Here is a 26,985-nt window from a genome sequence, read left to right as displayed (position 1 = left end):
CAGACAGGAGTGCCAAAAGTCCTTGGCTATCTCCGCTAACAATCTGGACTTTGTTCCACTTAAGTGATTTATGTATCTGACTGCTGAGATGTTGTCCATCTTCAGAAGGATACATGAAATCACTTTGTCCTTCGTGAAGGCTCTGATTGCAAAAGAGCCGGCCAATAGTTCCAGGCAGTTTATGTGCAGCTTGAGCTCCTCCAAGCTCCATCTGCCCCCTGTCTGGAGCTCCCCACATCGGGCCCCCCAGCCTGCTCTGCTGGCATCTGATTCTATTACTATGTCCGGGCGGTTGCCAAAAATGGCTCTGCCGTTCCATGTCTCCATGTTCTGGAGCCACCACTCTAGCTCTGTTCTGGACTCTTGCTCTAGCGGCACTAGCTGGTGGTAGTTGAGCCCTTGCTAAAGGTGTCTTATTTTCAGCCTCTGTAGTGCTCGATAATGCAGGCGTCCTGGAAATATCGCTTAGATGGATGCCGCTAACAGGCCCACAATCCTCGCTATCATTCGCAGTGATGTGGTTGGGCTGCCGAGACAGTTCCTTATCTCTCTTTTTATGTCTCTGATCTTCCTGTTCAGCAGCTCCAGGGTCGCTGTCCTGGTATCTATAATAAAGCCCAGGAATTCTATTCTCCTTGCTGGTACCATCTCCGACTTCTCTCGATTCACAAGGAATCCCAGAGAGGTTAAGAGGTTCGCCACCCAGCTGGTCTGGTAGCGAAGAACGTCTTCGCTGCTCGCCATTATCAAGATATCGTCTAGGTAGATGATGATCCGTATTCCTTTCTCCCTGATCGCTGCTGCTACTGGCTTCATCAGTTTCGTAAACGCCCAGGGAGCGGACGCTAGTCCGAACGGCATCGTGGCAAATTGCCATAATTGTCCGTCTCAGTCGAACGCCAGGAAAGATCAGTATTCTTTTTCTACTGGGATCGTGAGATAAGCATCTTTCAGATCTATTCTAGCGAGCCAGTCGCCCTGTCTGAGTGTGTCTCTCAGCTGGTGAGTCCCTTCCATTTTGAAATGGTTGTAGACTACCCACTTGTTCATGTCCCTCAAATTTATGACTGGTCTCACTTTTTCTTTTCTGTGGACCAGGAACATATTGCTGATGAACCTCGGAGCCCTGCAAGGCTCGATAGCTCGCTTCTTCGCTAGACTCTGTAGTTCTGCGTGTAACAAATCTTTCTCTGTTCGCGCTGTTACTATTGGTCTGGCGGCATTGTACTGGGTTGGGGTCTGGATAAATTGTATGTGCAAGCCTCTGACTGACTGTAGCACCCAAGCATCGTTGGAAAGCGCGCGCCAGTTTTCCCAGTTCTTCGCTGTCCTCCCCCCTACTGAAGGATATGTGGACGCTCTCACCTGTGGGGACCTACTGTCCTCTTCCTTGTCCTCTGCCTCGCCTTCCTCTGGGGAAGCGACCTCTGGGTTGGAAGAAGGTGTCCCGTTTCTTATCCTCCCAGTATTGCGCTCTGTTTGATTGAGGCCTTCTGGACGTATGATAGCGACCGGCCGCTCGGCCTCTGTATCGACCGGTCCCTCCAAAAACTCTTCCGGGGAAGATCTTTCTTATTGAGGCTTGTGCCTTTTCCAGCGAGGTGTAGGTCCCTACGAACCTCCCCATCTCTTTTCCGAATGTTTCACCGAAGAGCAGGCCCTGTGCTGCCTCGCTCGCCTCGTAAGAGGATAGGTTTCCTAATTTCTGGTCTATTTTCAACAATAGTCCTCTTCTGCGCTCAGAGGATATCGCACAGTTTGCGTTCCCTAACAGACATACGGCTCTTTGAGCCCAGTTTGCCAACACCTCTGGGTCAATCTCCTCCCCTGTATCCTTCGCTCGCTCTGCCAGGTCCATAATTTTTGCCAGTGGACCAGCTAGATCCAGGACCTTCTCCTGGCAACTCCTCCATGAGCGGTCGATTCCTTTTCTAGGATCCCTGTTTGATTTAGCTACAAAAGCTAGAATTTTCGGATCTAATTCCGGTGCTTCTGCCACCTTTCCTGGGAGTTCCGTTTTAGGGCATTCAGCCCTCATCCTTTGCCTCACCTCCATCTCAAGTGCTTTGCGAAGCCTCTGAGTCATGTATCGCACTACTCTTGGGGAAGGCACCCATTCTGAGGATTTCGGGTTTCTGATCTCCTCTGGCTGAAACATATCTGAGGTTTCTTCCTCAATATTGTACAACTTCCTCAGTCTCTTTCTCAGAGGTGGTAAACTCCCTTCCTCTCCTTCCTTATCACCTTCCTCCTGCGAGGATGTCGGAGATTCTGCGAGGTCCTCTTCCTGAGGGACCTCTTCTTCTGTGTCTCCCATATTTTCTTCCCCTGTGTTGGGGGTCATGAGGCTCGGCACCCCCGACTTGGACATAAAGGCTTCTTTTAGCCTAAGGAAAGTGTCGGATGCCTCTGGGGCATTTGGATCTACCCCTTCAAGTTGGCCCGGGGGGTCAGAAGAGTTTGCGCTCTTCCGGGCCTTACTACACCCCTGTGGGCCCTCTGGCATGGCCCTTGTGGACGTGCTTGCTCGTGGTGTGGTGCCTCTGTCTCTTTGGCTCAGGAAATATTCGATTGTCTGTAGGTGTTCCTGCAGGGGTCTAACCCCAAGAGCCACTGCCTCTACGAGTGATTCGCCTAGCACATCTTTGAAGCTTTGAGCCAAATCTTCAGCGTATGTGGCTTCTTGCTCTACCTCACTCCATTCATATTCAGCCATACTATGTGCTGGCAGGTGCCTGGTAATACCTGTATAGGTGTATTGGCACGTCCACTACTCGCTCTTCTCTTGAGGCTGCACCTAGGCTGTCAAGCAGCTTCTGTGTTAATCAGTGTAGGGCACTGTACTGATGGTATGCTCTGTCTGAGCTGAAATGCTGCAATATATGCTGTAATTGGCTCCTTCGGCGTCTCCGTATCTTTAGTAATTGGCTCCTTCGGCGTCTCCGTATCTTTAGCTAGCAATTACATTTTTGTCACTGGCAGGAGACTGGGGCGCAATGCCCGCGAAACGTTACGGAGCGTATTAGGCCCCTCCTTCCCAAAGGAGAGGGCCGTGCGCTCCTCCAATCCTAACGCCGAGGCTCACGGCATTAGGCTCCTCCCCCGCGTGGGAGGGGGCTGCGAGCGGGACTCTGCACGAGCTCCCGCTCTGCCCCTCCAAGGGTGGGGGCCACCGCTGCGCTCGCGACTCCCGTGAGCGGGCTCGCAGGCGATGACAGGCTCTCGGAGCCTTTGCTCTCCGCCGCCAGAGGGGTGGGGGCCAATCCCTTGCTCGCGGCCTGCGCCCGCGAGGAGTGGAGACCTTGGCAGACTCCTCAGGCTTCCTTCTCGGTTCCTTCGCGACGATCGCGAATAGAAATAATGAATTTTCGACGAACCCCCTAATGTGCTGGAAATGCAGCACGGGGCCGCCGCACTATAAAATTACACCTTATCCCAATCTCAGAATTCTACGCTGCGCGGTCCCTGCGCTTACAGCCCATATGATCAAGTTATGTAAATCTTACATATATACAGTCAATCCTGTCAATACCCTCATACAAATGCTGTCAAGTTACGCAGCTAGATGAAAAGGGTACTTATCTCTGGAGAGCAGGAAAAGAAGAGGAGGTTACAGGAAGAGGAAGGATTAGGTCACATGACCAGGACACTGGGAACAGGGACCTAGGGTTGATGGGAAATGAAGTTTTTAAAAAAAAAATAAAAAAAATGTTTGTTTTCAATGAAAAGTTGGACATTTTATTGATTTGTTGAAACTGCTGGAGAGCTAATAAATGAGAAGATGAAGCATAATGCTTGCCTCCGTCTTGACATAGAATCTACTGCCCAAGCGCAGGACTGGCATACATTTATTTCCATTGTGACAGTATCCCCATCATAGAATATGTGTTGTATTTTGTGGAACTTAGTCCTTCCCTGAAAGAGAACCACAGCATTGTGCAGGAAACCTTTGGAAATGTCATATTTCGCCCTATACTTTGGGATTTCCGCTCTTCCGGTATGAGAGATGCTCTGCTGATGTCTACTTTTTAATTTCCTATACATGACACCAGATGAAATGGGAGTGGATTCTTCCTTTCCTGCAGGAAGAGCAAGGTCCAGGGATGTGTCACCCTGGTTGGCCTCCAGTACCTGTGGTCAGTGATGAGAGAGAGGAGTGACATGTAGGCTCCCGGTGGCAGCTGACGCAGGCTTAAAGATAGACCGCTGGTTGGAATTTTCCAGTATTTTCATGACTCACATCCTTCTCAAACTCGGCATGAGATGTCTAACACTTGGCTAGCATCAACGTGAGGAATACTTGGCTGCAGTTTGAATCACTTATCTTGAAAGAGTTAAGGCTACAAAAATAGTGGTTGACTTCTGACTGAAAACAGCTGCGTCACAAGAGGAGCGCTAGGGAATATGTGTGGAAGTTGACCAGTGCCTATGGGGTAATATTTCATTTCAGGTCAGTGTGTATAAGGCCCATCGCCAAGTGGGCCATTTTTTGTGGGGCACATTCCGTGGTAGGCTTTGTTAACTTAACGGGGGCCACCTGCGTTAAGCCTGTTTAGTACAGAGCCCACTTCAAAGTAGGCTGGTTTCTATATGGGCCACTCCCTAACCGACCAATGTTTACAAGGCCCACTCCTTGATATGCCACTGTTTGTACGTTAAGTTCTTGGCAGATGTGTCTTTAGAGGATCTCCTCTTTGTGATGCTTTTTAGACCTCTGTGCAAAGCACACGACAAAGGCCTGGTGCCAAGAAAGAGTTGGCTCTGGCCACCCGAAAACCCCAGAATCCTCCAGCCTTTTTCTACAATGCAGGACTCCATGACTAGGCTTTAAACCTTGACTCTCTGCATCTGTTGTGCAAATCAGACCATTATCTGTACAATGTGTGAGAAGTACCCCAGCACTTGTAGTATAGCTTAGTGGTAACACGCTCGTCTTGGAAACGAGATGACACAGAGCATCACAGGCTTGAATCCCGGGTCTCTGCTTAGAAACCTCTTTGGTATTAAGTGCGTTATATATATAAAAAAAAAAATTATAATAAAGGGCCCTCAGTGATATCTACTTGACCAGGCACTAGAAGAAGAGATTGTGTTCTTGTAATCCAAACATAGTTTGTGGCTAGCGTTTTGTGAATAAGAAGCATTTTTTATTATATAGATCGTCTTCAAACCTAGCAGCACTAAATAGCGTTATAGATGTCTTTATTTCACAAGGGACAGCCTACTCCACTCTGGGTCTTTGCTATTAATTTAGGTTTACTTCGCGCCACTTTATTCAGTGAAAATGACCCCTGCACTACAACTCCCAGCAGGCAATTGATGGACAAGTGAAAGCTCAGTATTGGGACTTGCTGCCCCTCCTGATATGGCGTGACCTGGCATCTCTAGTACTATAGCAGAGGTCCACATTGTAGAAGGTGCTGCTCATGTCTCTGGTCTGAACACAGTACATGAGCAGTGCACATTACTCAAATAGTAAGACACCTGCTTACGTGTTAATTGTTGAGAGCGCTGGCCTGATTTTATTGAGTAAAATGAGCAGGTATGATACTAACCTAAATCCCTGGTTACAGGAGTTGTAAAGAGTCCATGCTTTAGGAAGAATGGCATGCAGGGGGCCAGCTGGGTGAGGTATAGCTCATCCAGGGTCTGGTGCATCATTAAAGGTCCGAGGGCACACCAGAACATTTACTTTAGACGCGGTAGGTTTGTCCATCAGTTTCCAGTCCTTGCCTTTCCTTTACAAACTTTGAAATCTGGAGTTCAATTGTATGAAATAAGACTATAACCTAAAAGTGTGATGAGGGACAGGAAGAAGCAGGACTGATTTTGGACTTCTGATCCGTCAAAATAGTCGAAGTCAGGTGCATAACAGCTGGAAAAGGAGAGCTTTCAGTGGTTATTAACTTGGCAGAAGGTGGGGTGCAAGAGGTGTGTCTTTTGGTCTTTCCAACATTTTAGGTGGTTTGTTTCTGTTCTTAAGTGAGGAGGGAGGGTATCGTAGAGGGGTGTGAAAGGTAGGTCAGCCCGACTTTCGCAGTTAGCCAGGTGGATGGATAGGACGGTTAGTAAAGTCGATCTCAGCAACATGATTGGTTGGACTGAAAGACCTTTGTGAAGGCTACAGGTGTCCTTCCGTCAATGCCCTTGTGAACAACTATGCTTCCCCTTTACAGCTTTCTAACAAGTTATTGAGTGTTTGCTGAACAACCCAGATGAGGGCCCATTCCCTCTTTCAGCAGTCTCAGTAACTGAGATAACTAAACATATTGGATTCTTTTTGTCTGCAAACATGTGTACCCAAATTGTATCTGCTTTTACTTTGTGGTTCACTCGAAGACTGGAGAGGAAGGATAACTCAGGGGCAACACGTTTGTCTTGGAACCAAATCCCGATCCCCGGCTTAGAAACTACACGTTGGTATTAAGCGTGTTATAAAAGAACCATTCTAAAAATGATAAGACTTGTATAAGTAAATCCGTCACTGGTAAGCATTTGAAGATCTGCAGTCTTTGTTTACTACTGAGGAAAGTTCAGGCAATGGGAACCCTTTTTGAATGAAGGAAGAAGGGTGTGGTTTGGCAGAGGTCTTGTTCAGCTAGAGTACCACTGCACTGTCACAGCTCATCAAATGGCCCGTGGATCTTTGGCAGCTTATTACAGCGCTTGTTGTGCAGGGCACACCTCACACAAAGAATACTCTGGTCACACCTTTCACATATGGCACAAGGTTATGAACTGAGTGCATTATCATAGAGTTTGTTCTTGGCATGTGCTGATGTGCGACTGTGAGGTGGCTGTCGAATAAAACAGTCTAATGTCTTCATGTAGTTTTGGATGTCCCCCCTCGCTCCACCTCTCGATGATGCGCCTTACTGGACTTGCTGGGATGTCCCTAGTATACCGCCTCCCTGCATCATGCTTAACTATATGGTTTGTCCATAATCAGGAGTACCCCCCCAAGTCTTCCCTCTTGCATCCCTGCCCCATCCCTGACCAAACAGTCCCTTGATACCCCCACCCCTGCCCTCCATCTCAGATCAGCATATTGGCTGTCGCCTCATTCTCATGCATGCTACCTAATTTTTGCTTCTTTATAATTACCCCTCCAAAACCCTGCACCACCCCTGTACACACTGTGCTTTTTCTTTTGCCTTTGCTCCAGCTGTTTTTACTGCTGCAGCGCGTAGCCAGTGCTCAATCAGGAATGTCCTTTTTCTATGTCTGCATTTCTGCAGAGCGGCATAACCTGTGCCATCTTTTTAGTGCACATTTTTTATAAGCCTTCTTTAGATTTGAACAAGCGCAAAATGCAGATTGCGTACCTTTGATACAAGCATGGGGCTGTGGCACATAGAGTCTGGCAAGGAGAAATGCACAGCGGAGGGAGGAGTGAAACTTCAAGCAGGATCTCTGTTTTCTTGGCCGTTCAGACAGAGAAAATTACGATCCATCCCAAGTTGCACTAGTGATAACCAGTTTCAAGATAGTTGTGCTCCTCCCTCCCTCCGCCAAATCTAAGGTAGATTGAGATGTCCACCAAACAAACGCGATAGGGCAGGAGTCTGCATCCTACGGCTCTCCAGATGTTTCGGACTACAACCCCCATATTTCCTCACCAGTGACTATCTTAGGTAGGGTTGCTGGAAGTTGTAGTCCTAAACCTCTGGTGAGCACCTTGTTGCAGACCCCTGGGATAGGGTGTGTCGGAGAGAGGCCATGTAGATGTTAAAAAGGATTGGCGAAAGATACGATAATTGTGTGACACCAGAGGAAATTGTGCTAACATCGGTTGGGGAAGCTCCTAGTCTGAGTCAGTGAATGTGGTAATGTAGCAAGGGTAAGGCCCAGGTTATTTCTGGCCTAGATACTGCAGCGGGTTGCTAACTGGTAGGCGCTAAATTATCCATTCAGTGCCTGGTGAGAAGAGAGTTAAGGTGTGACTTTCATTTTAAGTGTTTTAGATAAGCAAGAAAATCCCCAAATTGGTCTGTAGTTTGACGGGAACTCAGGGTCCAGACATGGTATTTTGAGGAATGTCACTATAATTGCAAGTATAAGTGTTTGGGGAGGGGACGGGGTTATTCCAACAGTAAGAGAAATGTTGACAAGGTTAGAAACGAGAAAGGATAGTGCTCAGAGGCTTAGGTTGATGGGCTTGGCTTTGCACAGCATCTCCAAAATCGACTTCTGCAACAGTATTTCCCGGGACCCGCCTTAAGCCAGGCCTAAAAAAGAACAGAGTACAAGGTCCCTGCACTCACTACGTTGGTTTCCTGCTAAACAAAGAATAGTATTATGCATAACCCACAAAGCTACCCTCCCCCAACGCCCCCGAAGTACCTCCCCAAGACATTCATAAAATACTCACCAAGAATACCCCACTGATCTTCAACCCAAGCAAAACTCTCACTTTGAAAGTTCAGACTTCAGAAGGCGGGAGGCAAAAGCCTAGCAGGTAAGGGAGCAGCATGCTGCAACACACTCACCATGGACTTCACATTGGAACCAGATCACCTTGAGTTTCCCAAAGGCCCAAAAACCCTTCTCGTCCAGAAAGCTTTTGGCACTAAGATCACCTAGCCGCTTCAACTTTGAACACTTCCATGAGTTTATTCTCACCCCGCCAATGCACCTTTTACATCACCAAGAACTCAGCATTTCCTTCTCACACCTGATTCAGCCTAGGAGGACTCTTGTTTTTCCGAGTGATCCATGTTGTTTTTTAAATGTTTGTAATGTTTATTTCCTGTTTAAGAATTGATGTTTACCCATCACAGGAATCATTCAGCGTAGACTCTCAGTGTAAAAATCAGCGTAAAAATGGCAATATCCGTCTCATTTCCTCTAATTTCCCCCCTTCCTACTTCTTCCTGTTTGCCCCTGAAGGAGTGATGATCTTGATGCTTTCAGCTACAGTGACTGGGAAGAACCCACAGAGGAGGATGGTAGGACACTGTGGACCTGGCAGTTCAGGGGGGAAGGGTGGGAGCAGCAGAATGTTTCACTAGAGATTGACCATTTTATCGTATAAGAAGGTCATTCATCGAGGACCGAGCTGATGTTATGCAACTGGCACAGGCTGGGCTGGTTTAGGACCACCAATGACAAACAGTTCTTCGTGGAGTTTGAGGGATAGGCAGCACATGCTTTGATAGCCCCTGAACATACAAGTTTGTAAGTTTGAAAACCTGGCTGTTCCCACCCAGAGTCTAATCCTTGTCTCATCATCCTCCACCCGATCTTCATCAATGCCAAAATATACCTTTGGCAGTGGGGCACAATATGTGGCCTGTGGGCCGAATGCGGCCCTTCAGGACATTATTGATGGCCGTTCAAGTAGCATTTTATTTATTTATTGTATGTATTTTCTTACAGTGCGCCAGAGTCCGCAGGCATCAGGGCGCAATAAACTGAAAAAAGTGGGCAGAGAGCAGGCGTTATTATTCATTTCACATATTATTCAATTCACCTAAACAGAAGTGTCTTCAAGCGTTTCCGGAAACAGTGCAAATCTGTAATCAGCCTCAGCTCAATGGGTAACTTATTCCATGTTGAGGCTGCTTGCACTGGAAAAAGAATGACCTCCACCCTTAGCTCGCCTGGTACGTGGGCAACGGAGAAGCATAGAATCACTAGATCTAGTGATCCTGTAAGATTGCTGCAACTGGTAACCATCCTGGAGATATGCTGGAGCGGAACCATACAAGCACTTGTGGGTGATTGTGCTGATTTTAAAACTGTTCCTCTCCTCAATGGCCAACTAATGGAGATCTCTTCTATGATCTGAGATTGGGTCGTCTCTTGGAATACTTTTTACAATGTGTACTGCATCATTTTGCAGTACGTGCATACTATGGATGCATCTCTTGTTTGTTTGTTTGTTTGTTTGTTTGTTTGTTTGTTAATCATTTGCTTATTTGCTCCGCTCAAGATGTCTTTACAATAATCCGATCTCGGCATGAGTTTAATGATGAAGTGTTGCCTGGCATAACCTTAGTCAGCCAGTTAGTGGCAATGCCAATAAAAGGCTATGTATCACATGTTGCAGTAAAATAGTAATACATAAAAAGTACACATTAAAACTCATGTTTTATTTTAACTCAAATTCCTGCACCAATCCCCCTACCACCCACTAACTCGCATGGATACTTCGGTCCACTGAATGAGACTTTTGTGGTTATTTGGCATGCCAACAAAAGCAGTTGTGCGCCGCTGCCCTTTGGCGAATGTTGCGCTTCATAAGATTCGAAATAAATGGGTGCTGACATTGCAAGTTGTGCGATCAGCCTAAGATTTCGTTTTGATCCATTAAAGTGCCACACCTGTTTTAGTAGCTGGATGTTCTCATTCTGTTTTGGGTTGAGCCTTGAGTTGGAGGGTGATCATCATTTGAAATACAATTGCGCTCCAGATTCGAGCTGGGTAAGGATTTCTGGAGGTGGATCTTCTGCTTCTTGAGGAGCTCTGCTGGATGAGTCTCAAGTATTTTGTTGCATTTTCTACATTGGTGTGAAGCCATGTGAAGCAGTTGGGGGTTCTCACGTCTAGTTAGGTGGCAGTGCGAACCTGATGAGGATATGGTCTAGGCGGGATAGGAGTGGGATGTCAGAAACCAGCAGGAACACGGGAACTCATGGGTAAAACAGAAATAGTCCTACAACAGTTATAGGGGATAAAGGACAGAGGGGCAGTTGTAAGCCTGGCTGATTTTCCGCGTCTCTAGAATGGTTAAGAGGTAAGAAGTTCCTGCATTCTTGCCATGGGAAGTCCGCATAAGAGGTAAGAGGTTCCTGCAATCTTGCCATGGGAAGTCCACAGAAGTCCCACTAGGTACTGCAGCTGCGAAGTAGAAGATATCCATATGATTCGGAGACAATTAGTTACAAAAGAGCAGGCAAATGTCTTGTTGGTAGACCGGCATGATTCACCTGGCATGCTTCTTCCTGCAAAGATGCAACAAAGAGATCCCTAAGGTGGTGATCAAAATGGCAGGCACTTTCTAGCCCATCATAGTAGATAGCCTCATGGCAAACTACTTGTTGTGTGTAGTGGCTGTGATGCTCTGAGTGTAGACGTTAGAGGCTTTCTGCCCACATGTTCAAGTCGCCCCATGTGACTACCCTATTTTAAGGAGTGATCTTGTTAGGTGGCACGCCAAAAGCATCAAGAGGAAGGGAGGTGTTATGCATTCTGAAGAGTAGGACATGGCCTTCTGTAACATGGCAAATTAAACATTTCATGTAACAGCTCCAAGTAACCTGACGACCTGTACTCTGCGTTCTCGCCAACTGAAAACAGGCCACTAGGGCCTTGTTTTTTTCTGCTTGCTTCTCATTTCTGCCATTGTGTATCCTGCCAAGCAAAGCTGTGCTTCCTCGCCAAGTGTAACTTGGTGACAAATCCTCTTCCGCTAGGCCAGCATCAAGAAGCAATTCACTTTGCATGGTTCCAAAAATTGCTGTGGTAGCAAAATATTGCTGCAAAAATGCTGTGGTTTTGCTGCCGCAATCCGTGTAAAGGATGCAGCCCCCCCCCGCAACCCTGCAACCCCCGGACCCATTATATCATTTAAGGGGAGCGTGGGACACCCCCGTAACCCCCACTCCCCTTAAATGGTATAACAGGGTTCACCTTTACCGGTTCAAACCACAGCATTTTTCTCAAAATTAGGAAGCTTATATAGATAGGCCCAACCAAAGGAGCATCGGTGAAGATGATTAAATCATGGCTCCATCGGAGAAATCCACCTATAAATCACGTGGATGGCCGTACAAATTCCACAATATATGTAGGTTCTGATTCCAGGGTTTAATGCAATGGGTGGAAGCTTACACAAGTATACAGGGTAACAATGACTCCACAAAATAGTCAAAAACGAGATGATGGAAATGTATAACCCACATGTTTTTTCCTGTCGTGTTTAGAGGTACTCTTTAATAGTTTTTACTACTTTGACAGGGGAGGTGCAGAGGAATGGAAGATAATTGTTTACTTTTTTTAATTAAATCATGCACACAAAGTGTATGAGTTGTAGAGCATTTGAAAATGTGTTATTTATTTGAATGGATGATACGATTATTGATAAAAACAATTTCAGAATAAGTTACGTGCTGGACTAGATCCGACACATTTGATCCTTCTAGCCCTTTAAATCATACAACCCATCCATCCTGCCATTACCTACGTGGACAGAAATTGATGCTCACTCCCAGGGGGGAGAAAAGCGATTGGAATGAGAGGAACTGGAGGGAAAGAGCATGAGAATGGATGGGGCTACCACTCTCAGTGGTCTGAGCTTAGCTTCTAAGATCTATGACAGTGTTAGCCTAAATCCTTCAATAATGTCCAATGGGCCCAGCTTGTGGGATTGAAGGACTAAAAATACAGGAACACTACAGTAGTTCATTTTTACCTATCCATATTGCATAACGCAATGTCTAGTGTAAGTCCTTGTGCACCACACCACAACGTCGACCTAGACACTTACTTGAAGATCACCACACTGTTTCTGTTGTAAAGTCTTAGGAGCCACACACCACAGTCGCTGCTCTAACACCTATATACTCTCACACAGTGTTTTATGATTAAACTGTGTTACTCACAATTATTTTCTATCTGAAGATTTTGCAGATGAAGATTCACCGCCTTGAACATCTTGTGCAGCTGAAAGACTTGCGGATTGAGGATTTAACAAGACACCTAACCAATCCCAAATTACGGAATACAGCCAAGTAAAGGAAGCGCGCAAGAACATTACACCTGCACTGCCAGAACGTCGCGCTGCATCCTGGAACTGACTTGCCTTCTTAAAATGTTGAGTGAGTGGTGTGTTGACAACAGTATTGACAGCAGCCGTCGCTGCTGGCACGTAGTGAACACAGACAACAGTTCCTGGAGACGCCCACCCCCACCACCAACAACAAAACCCAACCAATGTCAGCAACATCCACCTCTATTGAGAGGAAAGCTCAAATCCCATGCTGTGCTTGTCCTTTCTGCTAAGACTGCCATCCAAGGTGCCAATTTATGGAAAGCTTACTTAAGTGGGCAGAGACTACTAAACCATTCCCCATGTTCTTCCTCCCACCTCCCCCGAACAAACTAACACTAGTGATGTGTCCTGGCCACGGACTGGAAGAGAAGGAGGACACTGTTTTGTTTCATTGTGAGCTTATTGTTTTGTGATCTAATGTGCAAATGTAATGCTAGGTGATTGGAAGTAATGTACAAATGTAATGCTAGGTGATTGGAAGTACCTCATCTTTATAGCCAAGCCAAGGTCTGATTTTTCTAAATCAAATGATCCTGTGTTAAGGATGCAAGGTGCCTATGTAAAGGTGCCCCATTTCAGGTGGAAAGGCTGACCGCCATCGGCCTTATTAGCACAGCTCCCTACTATCTCACAGCTCCTCCTTCGGAGAGGGAAACAACAGGACTGTGGAAGTCTGACTGCTGTGGCCTGAAGGATCAGGACTTCTGTGCAGAATAAACTGTACAGGAGTCTGAGAGCTACCACACCAAATCTTCTGACCTCAGATTTGTGTTCTCTCCTCCTTGCACAGAATCAGTGATACCTCAGAGAGATCAGAGAGGCTATTAATCATTGCATCACAGTCGTGAGGAACGTGTTGTTCAGGATATGTCAGCTGTTTCTGTCAAGCACTTGTGTCAGTTTATTCTGTCGCAAATTGTGTGTGCAATTTGTTTGTTAAATAAATGTGATTTTTCTTTTCTGAAAACATAGCGGTACTTTGTAGTCTTTGGTGGCTGATGCAGATTGGATTTTGTTCAACAAGTATAGGAGGTCTCAGTCAGTGAGGCCTGCTCCCCCCACTGAGGGGAACCCCATTTTCCAGTGATAGCTGTTTTGGAAATGTACACATTCTGAATCTTGCCATCAGACTGGGAACCCTCAGAAACGTAATACAACAATGTACAAGTAAAAAGAACATTTTACCCATCTGTAAATATGTGTGTATCACCTTAAGGCGAGATGTCTTTCAAGGTGTCAGGTTGTAATTGGCCAAAGTTAAGAATTTTGGTTCTAACACGAATGAGGCAAAGAGCTCTTTGCAGCATTCATCTCTGGACAGCTAACAGGCAAGCAGGGATGTTGAGTGTAGGAATTGGAGCTAGCATCCATGTGGCATCCGGTCTGCAGATTTTCTGCATACATATTTACATAAAAGTGGAAGGGATTAAAGGCTCGGGTCAGTGGGAGTGTGTAAGCATTGTAAATCCAGTGCGAGAACGAGGAGCACTGGGTTAGCCCGCACTTGGGAGGCAGATCATTTAGGTTGAAAGGTCCATTATTTCACCCTAACTGTTTGGATCTGATGGAAAAGGAAAACTCAATTTCAGGGCAAAGCTTTAATGTACAGGAATTATTTTAGTCTGCTTAGAAGGGTGCAATGGTCTATTGTGTCTAGGCGTCAGAGAGGTCAAAGACGATGACTGCAGTAGGATTTTTCAGGTCCAAATTTGAGAAGATGTCTTCTCTGGTGTCCAGGAGACCAGTTTCGGTGCCCCTACATGGGCAGAATCCTAACTGTTGTGGAATAGGTGTTGATGTTCCCTGTATTCCTTGAGTTGTTTAGGAACTACCTTCTCAAAGAGGTTTCTGTCCAGCAAGAGAAAGGAGATGGAGGCGGTGTGCTCGCAGTGTGTTTGGTGAGGCTGTGAGGAGAGGTTCTGCACGAGTAAGCTCCGGATTTCTCCACTGCTGAAGGATTTCTTTCCTGTCCTCTCTCTATTTCCTGGAATCTACAGACATTGGAAACAAATACACTGCGCATGCACAGAGCGCTGCACGGTGTGTTCGCAGTGTATTTGGTGTTTGGCGAGTGGCCAATGGTGACGTGACACAGCGGCTCCCTAGGTAAGAGTCCAACCCTGCCTTTCTCCGCCTTGCTGCCATGCCAGAATTCGCTGTTTTAACATCTATCCACACGTCGTCTTCCCTCAGAGTGGATGGTTTGACTGATTATTTGTTACAGCCCTACTTCTGCTCTTGCATTACTTTCAGGTCAGAGCCTGCATTGTTAACACGAACTAAGGAAACTAAGCAGGGGCGTTGCTGGGGGGGGGGCTAAGGGGGCTATAGCCCCTGATCTTTTGGTTGTAGCCCCGGATAGAATCTCAGGAGCTACAGCCAAAAGACTAGCTAGCCCCCAGTCCCAACAGTTCCGACATCAGCTTAGCCCCGGGTCTTTTCCAGACCTAGCAACTCCCCTGAAACTAAGTACTGGTTCCTGAATTCTGAATAGACGATCATTGTCTCTACCTGACGCATTGCCACTGAAGTAATCTTCTCTCGATATATATTAGCGACAATAGCTTTGCTGGCAACTCCTTCTGGTGACTATGGAACTTGTTCTTTGAGCCAGTAGGGTTACACCAGAGGTGCCTTACCGGGATTTTCTATCCGTCCCTTGCTGTAATTACTCAGTTGGTGTCTGCAGATCAGGTATCTTTGAGCTTTCTGAGTAAACGGCATCTCTAGTGGTGACTGTGGAGTTTTCTCTTTGAGCCACGAGAGAGAGCTGTAAGGCAGTACTGTTGACCACTTTAAAGATATCCTAAAAGTTGGCAACTATGAAACTCCATGGTAAACTAAAAGCAAGTAGAAAGAATGGAACAGCTAATGGTAATAATATTACCGGAGAAGCGAGCACTCAGACTGCGAATAGCAAAGAAAATAAGATCACTGACTTTTTTCCTGGGCAACCAGTGGTGTTTGAAATCCATGAGGAACCAGCCGGGCTTGTAGGGGCCTCTAGTGAAGTGGCCTTTATATCGGCGGAATTCGACAACAATAACTCTTTGCTTAATTTGTGCTATAGCCTTGAAGGGCAGATTTCTAACTTGGAGTATATGCCCGCAGCTGATGGTACAACAGGTGGTGATGCTGTGCCTAACAGGGACCCTAATATCCATATTGATACTTCAGACAGCATTATTGTACCTGTCCCTGATAGACTATCGTGCTCTCCTCGACTAACTGGCGTGGCGGACTGTTCCAATGGCTCCTGTTCAGAAAATAAAGAGCATTAATCTATTTTGGAAAATCAAGAAAATTGTATATATAGCTCTAAGTTTAAAGATATGGAAGCCCATAATATTGCTACTAGCTTTGCACTGAAAACATTGCTGAAATTATCACATAATATTGTTTGTCTATTGGAGAAGAATTTGGTGATGTTAAAAACTATATCTAAGGGAAATGCTGTGACACCTTTGGCCCTACCACAGCCATCTAAGCCCAAAGGGTCTGCCTCTACTTGTCAGGGAGGCGTATCCCCTACAAACAATGAATCCACATTGATGGAGATTTTGGGCATGGATGAAGGTGACAGAAATGACCAGCATCATATGTCCAAAAGAGAAAAGCGAAGGAAACAGAAACTTAGTTCTGATTTGAAGGCAAATCTGCCTCTAGAGGCTGTGGCTGGCTCTGCAATTGATTACCTCCTGAAATTCCCTCTAAGCAATGGCCTTCGAAACGGGCGAGAAAGAGAGTCACCAGGCGAGCAAAAAGACATGCTCTAAAAACTGGTAATTTTACAACCTGGCTTCTTGGGTCATCGCTTCAAAAGGGTAAGACTAATGTGCCTGTTAAGACCACCTTGGTATCAGATGAGGAGTCAAGTACTAGCTCTACAGGAAAGTTGGATATCACGATTGAAAATACTATAATTTATGTTAGAACTCCTGCCCATAAGGCCTACAAACCCATGAGTCAATTGCCTTCCAGTTCAGCCTCTAACCTAAAGGCGACTAGGTATGGTGGCCTAAAAACTGGTGATCACAACTGATCTCTCCCAAAGAAATAATTTACTATCTCCTCTGGTCTGAACAAACAAAAAAAGCCAATAAACAGAAGTAGGCTCCCTGAGATACTCCATTCTCAACTTTCATTGAGGATTGTGAAAAGCAGTGATTTTAAGTTTGTGGAGCAATGCTCCCATGCAATGACTAAAGTACCCTATTTTTCTGAGGCGGTGGTCTCCCTTATTAGAAATTTCAAATCTGACCTAAAAAGGAACGGCTATGAAGTGGATGTTGGACAAGTGTCTAAAAAAAGGGAAAAATGGGTGGGGAATAAAAATAATGATTCTCCGCATTGTTCAAAACCTAAAATCTCAGCTGGCAAAAATAATTCTAACAAGCCGCATTGGGAATGGCTCTGTTAATTTCTGCCACCAATAAACAATCAAAACTGAGGAGAGTTAACTATAATCTCCTGCAATACTCGTGGCCATGGTAATCTTTTTGGTCCCGCAGGATCCTATGGTTTACTAGTAGAGGCAGAAATAATTTTCTTACAGGAGACTTGGCTTCTCTTACCACCCTATTTAATGGTTATACTGCATATTGCAATCTTGCTAAGAAGGGAGAAAAGGGTAGACCATTTGGCGGACTAGCCATCTTGGTCAGAAATAATATCTGCTCCTCTGAATGTATTCAAATGAATAGTAGCCCAAATCTGCTTATGGTTTGAAATATTGCTTGAGGGTGAGCGTAAAATTCTTCTGCCCAACATATATAATCCCCCTGGTGATGGATGCACTGTAGACATTCAATTGAACCTATTCCAATGTATCACTGATAAATATGCTGATGATGGGGATGTCAATGTTATGTTGGGGGTTGACCTTAATGTGAATAATTTGGCTACTTATCATCACGGTATGCATAGGGTTGACGCATGTTGTGAGGGTAATGTAAAAATGGAAAGGTGGAAGATTTTTCTTGATGATGCTGAATTACATGCAGCGAATGGCTTTGGAAACCCGAAAACATGCTCAGGCACGACATGGTCTAATGGTATTTATTCTTCTACCATTGACTATGTGTACCTCAGTGACAGACTCTTTGGCCTCTTGGCCCAATTCCATATCTTACCCAACTCCTTTAGTGATCACTCTATGTTGACATGTACTTTAGCCCTAAACACTAAGGAATTGTCATTGTATGAAACATTGGGGAAGTGGTTACGGTCAGCAAGGGTAATCGGCTGGGTTGGACAGATAGAAACTTGGCCAAAGCCAGTATTTGGAGTAGGAATTTTCATCTAGATGAAATTGCTAAGCGCCATGTTGAAGAGATCATTGACTGGATTATGACCTATGACCTGTATGCATGGTATGATGCAAATAGGGAGGAAACTCCATCTCCTTCATTCCGCCCTGCACAATGTTTCCCCTTTTGATAAGGTGATCCGTCTGGAAAAGAAAAAAATGCGTAAAGCTTTAAAAATCTTAGAACATGCCACCATCTCCCCTGATCACCTTAATTTGGAGAAGCGTAAGATTAAGAATACTTATAGGAATTGGCTACACATTTATAGAGCCGCCAACAATAATGCAAATTGGCAAAATATGGTGAAAATTCTCATGGCAGGTGATACCAAAATATTCTTGATTTATTATAGGTCTGTGACCAATAAGGGTAACCATGAGCTTGTCTGCTGCATTGACAGTGAGATATGGGTTAAATTCCTCGCAGAGAAATTCAAAGGTGAGATGGTAAGCACTGTCAAAAAAAAAAACTATCAATAACCGCATAATAAACCGTGATGATATTGGGGCCATCATTAAGAAACTAAAAACATCAAGAGCCCCAGGCCCGGATGGTCTGTGTAATACTATTATTAAGGGAAATGCAGACACTTGGGCAGATATTCTTATAATCATTTTTCGAACAATAATAGACACTGGGATTATACCCAAGTAATGGAAAACACTATCCCAGTATTTAAAAATCTTCAGCGTAACCTGCCTGAGAATTATCGCCTGTTGGCCCTTACAGATGTGCCCAGCAAAATATTCTGCACCTTCATTATACAGAAAATCAATGTTTGGATATCCCAAAATAACATTCTGGATAGAGCCCAAACTGGGTTCTGTAAGGGATGTGCAACTAATGATAATATCCTTCTGGTTAACACGCTCATGGAACAGGCCAAATGTTCCTCTGACTTACCACTGTACATTCTGTTTGTGGACTTCTCATCCGCATTTGATACGGTGAACAGAAGTAAGCTTTGGGCAAAACATGAACATATGGGAATGCCAGCTCATCCTTTATATGTTTGCAAGATAATGTATGAAGAAAATAATACACGGGTCAGTCTCAATAATTCTGGTTTTGTGTCCGATCAGATTGCTGTTAGGAAGAGGGTACGGCAGGGCGGTGCACTGTCCCCAATGTTCTTCAATTTGTTTATGGCTGACTTTGACGATATCTTCATTGAAAAACTCAATGATTTCCCTAAGGTTGGTACCAGCAAAGTAGGCTGGATCAGCTATGCTGATGGCCTCATCATATTTGACAATACCTACAGTGGAATTTGCCATAGTGCTGTGGCCATCTGCGCTCATGCTGATACCAATGGTTTGAAAATAAATCTTGCAAAAACCCAATTCATGGCTATCGGCCGCAAACAGTGCAAGAAGACCACTATATCTTGTCCTTTAGGTAACATCAAAAGGGTATCTTCATATAAGTATTTGGGATATGAAGTTAGCACCGGAAAAGCCAGTGTGAATGAGATATTACAGCAGAATAGGTGAGCCAAGATATTGTCCACCATGTGTGTGGTTCTGTCTTTTTCTAAATGGACAGCAGGGTACAGTCTCTATGGAATTTGCACTATCTATATACAGAAATTATCTGCAGCTTTTCTTTATGCATTAGAGTCATCCTATATCGACTGGTCTTCTTGGGCTAATAACATTGAGGGACTAATTTGGAGAAGAATATTAGGGCTAACTAATTACACGCCTATTGAGCCTGTGACACTGGAATTGGAATTCATTTCATTATCTATTTTAATCCAGTTTAATAGAGCCAAGTTGTACATTAAGATCATACACACATCTGCATTGGACAGCGGAACAGTCCCTGTAGCAAACAGATTTTAGGAAATTAATGAATATTTCTTTGCCACTGTGTTGGACTCCGGGCTGGGAGCATGGTGAGCAGGGACGTCATTTGGGGGTCGCCAGAGGTCGCAACTGCGACCTCTGGTGATTCCCTTGCGACCTCTGTGATCTTTTTGCGACCTCTGATTAAGGCCTTGCAGCATAATTATTTTTAAAATAATCAACGGTCGCGAAAAGATTGCAGAGGTCATGGAGCTTGCCTTGCGGGTTACCATGCTCGCGAGTCAACCTGCCAGTGCCTTCAACCTCTGATTATTTAAAAAAGAATTAGGAGTCAAGTCACTGGTGGGCTGAATCGTGTGCGCAGTGACTTGCAGGGCAGGCTCCATGATGCCTGCCTGGGGCGGGCGCGGCTCCACTAGGTCTGGAGGCTGGCACTCGAGGTCATGGTTGCCTGGCAACCATGAACTTTGTCCGACCTCGCCTACAAAAAAGCGCTGTGTATGTTAAAACTGTGTGCCCTGTCTGCGAGAGAAATATTTTTCCTTACAAATGCGCATACACAACGCAACATGTCTTATTTATTTATTTCCGGGTTCCGGTCCCTACATGTCACTAAACATATTACTAGAAGAGCCAGATTTTGTCCAGAACCGAATTCTTGTGTTGAAAATCGGCCGCGGGAGTTCAGCTCATTAAAGCCGTGGGAGACCTCTTCTCCATGGAGATAAACTTTGTTTCACTTTCATGGCGAGGGCAGCGTGTCAGCTTTCACAGCGAGAAGAGTTGCACTCCGGCACAAGAGGAGTTTATAGCCCTAGTAAAATATCAGCTGAGCTGCAACAAAGGGAACAACGGTGCAAATGGCACAAACGGATGAACATGCCCTGATCAGGCTATACGAGAGCCGGGAGAGCTAGCGCACGGTCCAGGCGCACAGTAAGCAGTTCTGGCTCAGGGCCCAGAGGAGGCATTTCCCGCAGAAGACTCCCACTGTCCTCGCTCAGCCTTCACCCTATGCCACGGAAAGCCGGCTTTCCTGGGCTACAATGCACCCACCCGCAAGGGAGAAGAGGCATTTTGCAAACCAGGGTAAGACTATTTATATTTGCAATTTCAGCTTGTATTTCGAGTCATAAAAGCATATAGGCGTACAAGAGGGAGTTTGATAAAACATCTGTTAATGTCCATTTATCACATATTCATTCCTATAAGTAATACATGTGTAAATAATTCTACTTTTTAACATAATTGCATTGGAATAAGTTGAAAACTTCAATATATGTTGACACATCATTATCATTTGGTCATGGACGTCTGCTTGCATTCACAGTAATTTGGTAATATGGGCCTATGAACACTGATCTTAACGATCCATATGACGATCCATTCTTCTATGAAATGTACATCACATTATAGTGATATCGTAACCATATTTTTCGTAGTGTACAATGCTATGTGATGCCACTTCCTGTTTTGTCAACGGGTGAAAGGTCGTGTTCCATCGCTTTCCGTGACATCACTTTGGGGGGTGGGGTCAAATGACATCACTTCCTGTGATGTCATCAGGTGTCAAGGGTCGTGTGATGTCACTTCCGCTACCCCTGGCATTTTGGTGAAATGACGTCCCTGATGGTGAGGGTGCCATTCTAAGGTCCTTAATTAATTGCGTGGAAAAATTTGACTGGGTAAATAGTCACAAGAAGGTTGCTAGCATGAACTCTCTTCATACCTTTTCTAGGATGCACTTTAGGTATGAAGAACCCCAACCCTATCTAAAACTTCTTCCATGATTATCAACACAACGAATATTCTTGAATATTAGGCTAAACCGTCTAAACGTGCTGGGAGTTAGAGGTGCATGGTCAGGTATTCCAGTGAATGAAAGGTCATGTAGAATGTGTCTTCATAAAAACAAAGATGAGTCTGCAAGACATGTTCTTACCAAATGCTCCTCTATGAGGCATGTATATGAACGTTATTTCTTAAAACATGTTGAAGATCTCGATCGTATAACTTGTGAATCATTCTGGCTGAGATGTCTGTCAGGAAATAGCAGGAGTTTGATCATAGCCATCACACAGGTTTGGAAATGTGTGGCTATGCACCTGAGAATATTTGAGGACGAGGTGAAACTGCTAGCTGAGCTTTAAACTGTTGACTTTAAGGGGCTGATTCATAGAATTATTTGCGCCGAAAAACAGGGATTTGTGTGCCATTCTGCCCGCAAATCCCCATTTGTTAAACAGGGATTTGCGGGCAGAATGGCGCACAAATCCCCGTTTTTGGTGCAAATAATTCCATGAATCAGCCCCTAAATGTAGTAATACTGCAATCTATGTGCTCTTTTGTTTATTTTTTTCTATTTCTCGTTCATTTTCTTCTTCCTCTCTTTCTTCATCTTGGGCTAGTGCTCATAACTTCGTCAGTCTTGATGGGAGCAGATTTGTTTGAATTTACTTGAATCGTAGCTTCCTCCTTGTGTTCTTTATATGGATTTGTGCCTTTTCTTTTTTAATAGGCTAATTGTCTGTATATTTGAGTGATTTGTACATATGTAACTATGATCATGCTTATTTGTGTCAAAGTTTTATAACTATAAACACAATAAAAAAAAATAGTTACATACCAATGGTGGGTTTGCATCTTGTTCTTTCAAGGATGGATATATGGTTGCAGCTTTTAAAGTGGTGGCAAGAATCCCCAAGGAAAGAGGTGAATTGCATAGAGTGGTCAGTGGGTTTTCCAGTTTAGCGAAGAGTACTTGGGTCAGGCAAGCCAAACATGTATATGCTTAGAATTTTGAGGTCTATAAGGAGTTGAGGATTTTCATTACTTCATCTTTAATGGAACAGATGTTTGAGAATATAGGGGGTGGGCTCATGACATCTGCACATTTTGGAATCGACTGTGTAGGGAAAGGGAAGTCGCGTTGCAAATGTCTTCAACCTTGGAGGTGAAATCATTGTTCTATGTTATCCACTATGGTTTGGGTGGGATTCAAGGTTGCCGTTGCTTGGGTGAGATTGGATAGCTATTTGTAAATAAAGAACACTTCCTTGGTTTTATTGTTGCCAGTCCCAATGCTATTATGGTAAAAGGCTGGATATTTCTGCTGAATGGAATGCATATAGCTCCTGGCATGCTGGAGGCATTTCGTCTTGTAAGCATAGTTCTGGGGTTTGGCCTAGTTTCATTCCAGTTTCCTTCCTTCACATTTCATTAAGACCAACTGGAGGTTAAAATATTTGCTCCTGTTCTTCCACATTGACTTTGGTTGATTGATGATTGATGGAGCTAGATTTTCCAGTGTTTTGGTAATGGTATGTCAATAGCACTTTATCAGAATGTGGCTTGTTTGTCATGGCCTTGAAGAAGTTGATGCAACTTTCTTGGGATACTTTCTTTTCTGGGCTGAAAGTGGATCCGTCTCCTGCCGAATTTGGATGCACAATGGGCTTATAAGGGGACCCTGGTTTAGGAAGTGATATGACCAAAAGACAGGGGAGGTCATAGGTTTCCTGATAACACAGTTGTGGACAAATAGGACATGGCCATGTCCATGTGTTGGGTGCTAGATGTGTTGCACAAAGCCATTGTTACTCATGCCATCTAGAATGCCTTGGCTGAGTCTGTTGCTCTTATCATCAATTCATGCATTTAGGTCACCCATCACCAGGATTTTGTCGCTGAAATAACATGGAAGATGCCTTTGACCACAACAGACAAGGATGCATTCCATTCAGAGGAGGAATCTTTATCATGGAAGCGGAATGTAGTACACAGTGGGCTATCCAGAATGCAATAAAGCTCTTTGTCACCTTGGTCCCCGACATGGAGCTGCCATCAGTCACAAAGAGGTGTATTGAGAATGAGATAGCCATGGTCGAATCGAATTTCAACATAACATCCAGGTTATGCAGGGACTTCTCAGCCTCCATATTTAGCTTAGGGAAACAAGGGAAAGATTTATCTCCTGAAAATGTGGCAACTTTTGAGAGGAAGTCTGGATGTATGTGCAAGACCACCTTAATCTTGTGGAATATAAGAAACGATGTTACAGAGCATAGAGATGTGATCGCACTGATTCTGCATGCTGAATTAATAGTTACCACAAATTCTGTTTTCCGCACCATAACTTTCCATTCAGTGGTGGCTATGGAGGCCTGTGCAGGAGGGAAGAGAGATTCACGTTCAGCTCCCAGATTGGATAAAAAGCTTTGACACGGGGTAAAGCTTCTTTAAGCCATAGTAGTGTCTCTTGAAGTAATGCTGGAAAGAGAAACATCCTCTAGCTTTGTGTAATGTTAGGGGTGCAAAAGAGACAGATATGCCCTGCATGAGTCTAATTTGAAGCCAGAGTTTGCCAGATCTGTTAGGAAACAGAAGACTTCATTCATGTCCACTACCAGTGGGTTTATGTCCTTCTGAAGGCACCAGTGGCAAAATAAAGCCCACTTACTGTTGTACTGTGACCTGGTGGAAGGCTTTTCTGACACTTTGATCACTTTCATGTTCTCTTGTGTAAGACCTAAGCCACTCGAGGTCAACTGCTCAGGCAACAGTGGGATCACTGACACTGACATCAGGTCTAAATACCATAACTTGTTTGGTCAGTCGGAAACCGGCAGGATAATGTGGCATCCAGAGCTGTTCTCGAGCTTTAAATTGTCACTAAAATCAGAGGAGGAAAGGCATGGTCCATTTTGTTGCCCCAGGAGAGAAATCCATCTCTCATGGCCTCATAGCCCTCCTTCTTGCTTGCAGTTTAGAGGGGACACTTCTTGCTCTTTTGGCAAGCAAAGAAGTCCAGAAAAGGGCAGCCCCAGAGTTCACACAGGCTGTTCCTTACACTGTCTGATAATTCCCATTTGTGAGGGGCTTGAGGGGGCCTGATCATGGTCTAGGCCATCACATTCTTTACTGCCCAGTGCCACAGCTGGAGAGAGAGATTGTGCAATGGAGACCACTTTGTCCATTCTTATTTGTTGATATAAAACATTGCAGTAGTCTGGTCTGTTTAGATCAACACTAACAACACTGATCTAAATGAGAAGAGCTCTGATAGTCAAGAAATGGGTTTGACTTCTAATACATTCATGTGTAATGTCTGATCCTGTGGGATCCACATCTGCATGTGGCCGAGCATGGCCCTCTAACCAAGCAGGGAGGTGTCCATTGCTATAGACACTGTGGGATCCAACTCTGAACTAAGCACCCCCCAGAAGCACTGAGCTATTGAGCCACCATTAAATTCTTCTTTGGCATTGTTCCAAATGGATACAATGTTCAACTGTGGGTGTGATTTCTGATCCCAGATCTTTCATAGAGCTGTGTTCTTCTCGTGTGGTAAATGCAGTCACCCACATGGCCTGGAGCATAGCAGTATCTGTCTTGTGGAGGCCCTGGATTAGGACCTCTATGGGAAAAACTTGCCCCTGGGCCTCATCATGGGTTTGTCGGTCCAGTAACAACAGTACCGGTAAGTTTGCCGGTACCATTGTTACCGTAACGGCAAATTACGAGGTCTGCTCGTGAGGTCTGCTCGCAGATGCCTTTTCGCTCGCCGACCGGTGCTGGTGCATCCGGCCTCCCTATTCCCATTGAGCCCTATGGGGCTTTAATAGGAATGGGGAGCATTTTTTTCCAGCGCCCAGGAATAGGCAATTACCGGGTCTGCTGGGGCTGTAATGCCTCGGTAATTGCCCATTCCCGGGCACCAGAAAAAAATTACGACCGGCACGGCTAACGCCGGAATCATAATGAGGCCCGTGTGTCCGAGATTAATCTGATGTAGCAAATCACTTGGGTTAGAGTAATGATAGATTTCTTGGCATTGGCCGAGAGGCCCAAGGAGAACAAAGTATTCAAGATAGTTTGGAGAGAAGGCTACTGTCCATGACCAGATCTGTGCTCTGAATCGGCCAGTCATTGGGGCAGTGGTAAATGGTAATTCCCAAATTCCTCAGATGAGCTGGGACCACCACCGCCACCTTGTTTAAAAGCCTGAGAGCAGTGCTTTGGCTAAACAGAGCATTTATTTGTTTATTTATTTATTACATTTATTATACGCCCAGACCCAGAGGTATCACGGCGTTGAGCTTACGTTACAAATTTCTGGAATTGGAGAGGGGCAAACTGGAACATGCATATAGGCATCTTGCCAATCCAGAGCACGCAGCGAATCCCTGTAGTTGAAGGAAGGAGAGAATCTGTGCTGGAGTCACCATTTTGAACTTCTCCTTCGGGAGGAGGAGTTGAAGGTCAAGAGGTGTAAAATGATGGGCACGCATGCTTTGTCCTTCCCTGGAACTATAACAAACTTAAGTTTCAACTTCCCTGGAACTATAACAAACTTCAAGTAAAGATCCTTCTTGCTCACTGAAGGAGGAACCTTCTCGCTTCATCCTCAGTAACTTTCGGAAACTCCAATGTGTGATTTGTTGAAAGTTGCTGAGAGAAGGGGCAGGAAGAATGGGGAGAGCTGGAAGGGGAAGGCTGAAGCCCCTTAAGACTACTGAGAAAATCCAAGGGTTGTTTGTTACTTGTCTCCAATTGTGGCCAAAATCAGAGGCTCTGCCCCTTTCAGCAGAGGAGTGTTCTGATGGCATGAGCCTGTCAGTTCTTTGCTTTGTTGCCTGAAACGGAAGACAAAGGGGAGAACCGCTTTGTTGTTGCCCTCTTCCTGGACTGCAAAGATGAGGGACAGCCTTGTTGGCTCCATTTCTTTGAACATGCTTGGAAGACCCTAAAACGCCAAAACAGCTTTGCCTCTATTTTCCTTCTGGGATTATGGAGTGGATTGTCATGAGGGTTTTGCTGTTGGCCTTTGAAAAGAAGGACCCTGACTTTCTCCTGGGCCTTGGGTAGCAGTTTGGTGCAATTTAGCCATGCACACCAGTTGACGTCTAGTCTGATAGACCTATCCCAGGTCACATTATCCACAGGTCCTGCTGCTGCCCCCAGCATGTCCATAGCCTTGTGTTTTGCATCAGCAGTGCCCACTGACAAGGCTTCCTGCTTATCAGAATGCAGATGATTAGCAAATTCCTTGATATCCCTCCATAGCTTTAAGATGCTACAGGATTCTATAGTG

General features: G+C 45.0%; 1 protein-coding gene across 1 annotated transcript in view; it reads left to right on the top strand.

The window, feature by feature from the left end:
* Window positions 1–12,874, top strand: part of LOC138472733 (sperm flagellar protein 1-like) — a 123,061-nt gene extending 110,187 nt beyond the window's left edge. Inside the window, exon 7 of the mRNA XM_069611052.1 lies at window positions 12,625–12,874. Coding sequence (XP_069467153.1) covers window positions 12,625–12,738 — 114 coding nt within the window. The 3' untranslated portion in view covers window positions 12,739–12,874. The remainder of the gene's footprint in view (window positions 1–12,624) is intronic.
* Window positions 12,875–26,985: the final 14,111 nt, after the last annotated feature.

This window comes from Ambystoma mexicanum, chromosome 8 (genome assembly GCF_040938575.1).
Source record: "Ambystoma mexicanum isolate Mex_15411 chromosome 8, UKY_AmexF1_1, whole genome shotgun sequence".
Lineage (NCBI taxonomy): Eukaryota > Metazoa > Chordata > Amphibia > Caudata > Ambystomatidae > Ambystoma > Ambystoma mexicanum.
The sequence above is the reverse complement of the archived record's forward strand: the minus strand, read 5'-3'. Positions and strand labels throughout refer to the sequence as shown.